This window comes from Nestor notabilis, unplaced genomic scaffold, assembly GCF_000696875.1.
Source record: "Nestor notabilis isolate BGI_N333 unplaced genomic scaffold, ASM69687v1 scaffold20810, whole genome shotgun sequence".
Taxonomy (NCBI): Eukaryota; Metazoa; Chordata; class Aves; order Psittaciformes; family Psittacidae; genus Nestor; species Nestor notabilis.
Genome location: NW_009911886.1, coordinates 32,463 through 37,677, shown reverse-complemented (window position 1 = coordinate 37,677; position 5,215 = coordinate 32,463). Strand labels below are relative to the sequence as shown.

At 34.9% G+C, this 5,215-nt stretch overlaps 1 protein-coding gene across 1 annotated transcript in view; it reads right to left on the bottom strand.

The window, feature by feature from the left end:
* Positions 1–1,320: 1,320 nt before the first annotated feature.
* Positions 1,321–5,215, bottom strand: part of LOC104407562 (ralBP1-associated Eps domain-containing protein 1-like) — a gene marked incomplete at its 3' end in the record, with an annotated part of 21,023 nt that continues 17,128 nt past the window's right edge. The window contains exons 4-7 of the mRNA XM_010016882.1: positions 3,323–3,450; positions 2,661–2,823; positions 2,300–2,363; positions 1,321–1,475 (exon numbers count right to left, since the gene is read on the bottom strand). Coding sequence (XP_010015184.1) covers positions 1,321–1,475; positions 2,300–2,363; positions 2,661–2,823; positions 3,323–3,450 — 510 coding nt within the window. The remainder of the gene's footprint in view (positions 1,476–2,299; positions 2,364–2,660; positions 2,824–3,322; positions 3,451–5,215) is intronic.

The window sequence follows — 5,215 nt, the reverse complement described above, 5'->3', positions numbered from 1 at the left end:
ACATATATGTGTGTGTGTGTGTATATATATAAAAACATTATAATACCTGTTTTTAAACACCACTTTTACATGGAATGGTAGTTTGCTTTTCAGTTATGAGACAGTTTCTGGCACAAGTAGAACTCAAATTCAATGGTTTATCTGGAAGCATTCAAAAGTAAAGGACTATGCACAGAAAGACTAGGTGCCAAAGCAATGGAGGATAAATCCAGCTGTCAAGTCAGGAACAGAATAATAAAAAAAAAAAAAAAAAAAAAAAAGGAAAAGAGGAAATTTCTGTATATTTTATATACAGAAGATTCTGTACTTTTGAACTACAGTCTTAGCTCTAGCATTGAATCTGGCAGCATTTCCAAGTACCTTACTTACTTAGAAGCTCATGCCATATTTTCAGAAATGAGAGGGAACAGAAAATATATTCATTTGTGTCCTGGGTTCAGCTATAAGAGTAATTTTTCTCCTTCTTAGTAGCTGGTGTTTCTCACTTTCAGCCTGGGAACAGTGCTGATAACATAGATGTTTTTAGCTGTTGCTAAGTGATGTTTACTCCGACCAAGGACTTTCTCAGTCTCATGCTCTGCCAGAGAGGAGGGGAAGCCAGGAGGAAGCAGAGACAGGACACCTGACCTAAACTGGCCAAAGGGGTATTCCATACCACAGCAAGTCATTCCCAGTATATAAACTGGGGGGAGTTACCCGGAAGGCCCAGATCGCTGCTTGGGTTGGGCTGGGTATCACTCAGAACGTGGTGAGCAATTGTATCCTCTCCCCTTGTTATTTCCCTTATCATTGTTATTGGTAGCAGTAGTGGTTTGTATTATACCTTAGTTACTGGAGTGCTGTTATCTCAACCCGTGGGAGTTACATTCCTCCGATTCTCCTCCCCATCTCTCTGGGAGTGGGGGGAGGAAGAAGCGGAGGGAGTGAGCGAGTGGCTCATGGTTCTGAGTTACCAGCTGGGCTTAAGCCACGACAATTTGAAATCAAATTTGAAGTATAGCTGGATTGGGAATTTGGAATACAGAAAAAAAGTCCATACTGTGACGGTTTTGTTTTCCTTAACCTTTAAAGGCCACAGGCAGTATTTCCAAATGTAATAGTCAATGCGCACTGTTCCTAAATAACATCTCCTTGTATAGAAATACATACGTGCTTAGACTAGCTGTGAGGACTAATTAAGATTTCTAAAAATTGCACATCGGTTTACTTCATACTGACTAATGCATTAGGTTCATACAAACCTATAAATATCTGCTGATATTCTGTAACAACTATACCATCACTTGAAAATAGTGAAATTTGACTTAATGCATGTCCTACCTGTTGAGTCTTCCAAATCAATTAGCTTGGGCATTAAACTTTCAGGTAACTTTTGTGGCAAATCATACCCATTCTTCCTAGCAACTACCAGATGAAATGCAGCACAGAACTCGTCCAATGTCAGTGCACCATCTTTATCAAAATCTGATAGTTCCCTAAAAAGAAAAACCTTAGTATAAATAAAATTCCTTAAGGTTATGATATTTCAAATGACATACTTCTTTTTACTACTTGGAAGATCAAAGAATGCAGTTTATAGTTCATTTTACCCTGTTAAACACTTCATATTAGTGCTCCATGCTTTACTCTTCAAAGATGAGCTTTCATTAATAACATTTCTTAGTGCTTAAAGATCATTTAAACCCACTTTTATACAGGTTTTTAACTCATTAAGGCCAGTACTACATAATATTATTGTCCTCATTTTTGACAAAAATACTGAGGCAATGTTTACTTTAAATGGGAAAACACTTGAATTACAAATCATTACACAGAAAAATAAAATCTGTCAAGGTAAGCCATTTAATGATGGCATGCAACGATGCAGTACAAATTCCAGAATACAGCAAAATATAAGCTTTGCACCAAGTCAAAGCTAAATTTGTCATCAAGGCCCACTAAGTGCACTAAAAAATACTGGCATCTGCAAATTTCATTTAAACTTAGACTTGACTAAATAAATACAGGTAAGGAATTATTTAAATTTAGATGCATATTTAACAAAAAAACCCTCAAATTGAGTGTTTGAGATTTCTTCAGAAGCTCAAAATGCCTTGTAAATAATGCCAGCCTAGACCTTTTAAAGCCCACTAGAGTAATGGGGACATAAATGTGAGTAGGACTGAACATACTATAGTACATACTCAAAGTATGACTAATGAAATTTCACTTAACACCTTCTAGTAAGTAAATTATTAAATGACTGCCAGATAGCTGTCATCTTTCTAAGTTATCCTGAATAAAGACACATCACACTTACCAAATATGAGAAAGCTCAAGAATAGGTAGTTTTGACTTAGTGAAAAATTCTTTAGCTGCAGACCCTGAAAAATTACAACAACCACTTTAAATATTTAAAGCAAGTTAAAACATTAGAAGACTAAGAGTTATGGTAAAGGAGATGAGATATTTAGCAAAGGTTTTGGAAAAATGGCAGTAATTACTAAGGTTAAGTGAAGGAAAAAACCAAATTAGTTTCAAGTCCTTTCCTGAATTACACTGGAACATTATCAGTAAAATGCAGAACTTTGTTCAAAATGGTATGCAAACCTAAATACACAACAAAGTCTTTGTAACAGAACTGCTGCACCCACAATTATATTTTTTAAAGAGTAACTTACCTGGTATAAATCCATTTAGATCAGGTTGAATGGTTTTAAACTGATTAACATAATACTGCCTTTGTTCATCAGTTATTTTCCAGGGGTCATCATAACTACTTGATTGCCTACGAATTTCATTTGTTGTTGTAGCTGATGCTACAGTTCGTACTGTTGTCTGGTCCTGAAATGAAATATTTTTCCTCAGTATTATCTACCTAAAATGCTTCTATGAATTCTCAACTTCTTGCCTTCAAAAAATAAAGCATAGTTACATCTCGCAGTAGTTTAAAAACTGCAGGAAACCATCCACAGATTGAGTCTACAGGATAATGACAGGGTATTTTGCACACTGATACATATGAATAGGAATGACTGCAGGTATGAGAGCAGAAAAAAAAGTATGGCACATATGCAAAAAAGCTAAACACAAATGTTTTAAAGTCATAATTGTTGATTTTTTTTTAATGAGATTTCAGTTAATCATTCCAAATAAAGTCAACTCAATGAGTATCTGTTGGGTAAATAGCACTGAACAGACCACAGCACAGATACACAGTAAACATCTGCAATGAAAATTATTTAAAAAAAGAAAAAAAAAAAACAAACCAAAAAAACAAACAAAAAAAGACCTGCAACATCAATCTGAATGAAGCAAATCAAATACCAATAAAGTGTCACACCTGGACAGAAGCAGGATGCATGGCTAAAAGAGCACTGGTTGGTGGGGTATCTGCAAAACTGACCCAGTTTTCTTGATGGGGTGGTGGTGAATGGCCAGACCATATGGGATCACTAGAAGTAGATGAGCCTGAAAGTAGAAGAAACATTTCTTTTTCAAAAGACAACCTTGAAAACTGAGTAAGAACTATGGATATGGAAAAAAAAAAAAAAAAAAAAAAAAAAAAAAAAAAGAAAAATCCTGAAACACATGCTTCTGTCAGGGAAATATACACTTGTAGAATCATGAAGGAAATGAAACACAAATTGCGCCAAGGAGACAAGGTTCACCTCCTGACAACTCACTTCTGTAGATTTTTACATTAAGTCAGCTTGAATCTTCTCTAAAAGACAGAAGCAAGGAATAAGCTTAGAGTAACGTGTAAAATGTAAATAGATTTTTACCCACTTACTGGGTTTTGAATGAGTTAATACTCCACATTTTTACTTAGTTGAAACGTAAGCAACACTTGTATGCACAAAGATCTATTTAAAAGTGGCACAAGATATTAGCATGCAACTTTTTTTCCTGTATTATTTCTAGACTAACTTAACTCAGTTGCTTAAAACCAGGCCAAGAATACTAAAAGGCATCCACAGAGAGCGCTGACATCTGCTATGCATTAACTATCTGGAAACACGATAACTGAGATTCACCCAGTGCCTTGTTATAATCTACTTCTGAAATACTACCTATGTCCAATGTCTTACTATTAAAATAACCATGAAGCAACTATAGAAAGATTTGGCCACCCACTGCTCTATGTATAACCCCCTCAAAATTCTCTTAACTTGCACTCGCAAATTAAAAATATAAGGAACTTGGATCAGAGGGAAAACTAACCATCTAGAACAAGTCTAGAAGAATCCCAGGACGCCATTCTACTCCATTACTCCCAAAAGAAATGCTGAACTCCTTAAATCTAAACAGCAGTTGTGCAACTGATCACTTTACTCTTCTTGCACAATTAAATGCCTTCTCTTGAAGTTTGTTAAATAAAGTCATACTTAGGCAGAATTTCTGCCTCATATGTAGAAGCAGATTTCCTTTTAACAGGCAGGCAACTTCCTGTGAGTTTCTTTAAGCCCTCCACACAACCCACAAACCAGAAATATGACATTAATGACATCACTTTAATAATGCTACTAGGATCTAAATCGAAGCAATAAACACCAAGAATTTATTGTCAAGATGCTGATAAAAAAAAATATTGCTATGAGATGTCTATCTAGATATAGGTAATCTATTTATGAAGCTGATAAATATTAACAATTTTGGGTTGTATACTACTACCCAATCTGCAGTAAGCAGAGTGAAGGAAATCAGTGAAGCACACTGAGGGTTAACATCTAAAGTAGCAATAACATTGTTAGCATACAAAATTGTTATTTATTATCTGGCAGTATGCAATTACTCCTTCATTCCATAAATGACCTTTTTCCTAGGAAAAAGTAACAAAAGAGTAATGAGAGAAATGCTTAGTACTGGTTTATCTTTGCTCTTCTCCTACACACAATAGCCATAATTGTGCACAACACATTTATCTTGCATTACAGAGAGTAAAAATTGAGATTTCCAGGGGGAGAACAACTTTCTGAACGAGGAGATAAGTAAAATGTACAAAATTCAGAAGTTACATTATTTCTGAATTTCATCAAAATGTAAGATTAGTATCAAACATGGGGTTTTGGTGGGTCTTTTTTAAAAAAAAAAATAAATAAAAAAAAATTTAAAAAAAGAGTGTTACTTGCCACTATTAACTATTCAGTGTATTCCCAAATTTGTCCTCTACTTCTGCAAGTTCCTGATGTGGCCTGAAGCTTCTAGTGATTTTATCCAAAATTGCCAAGAACAA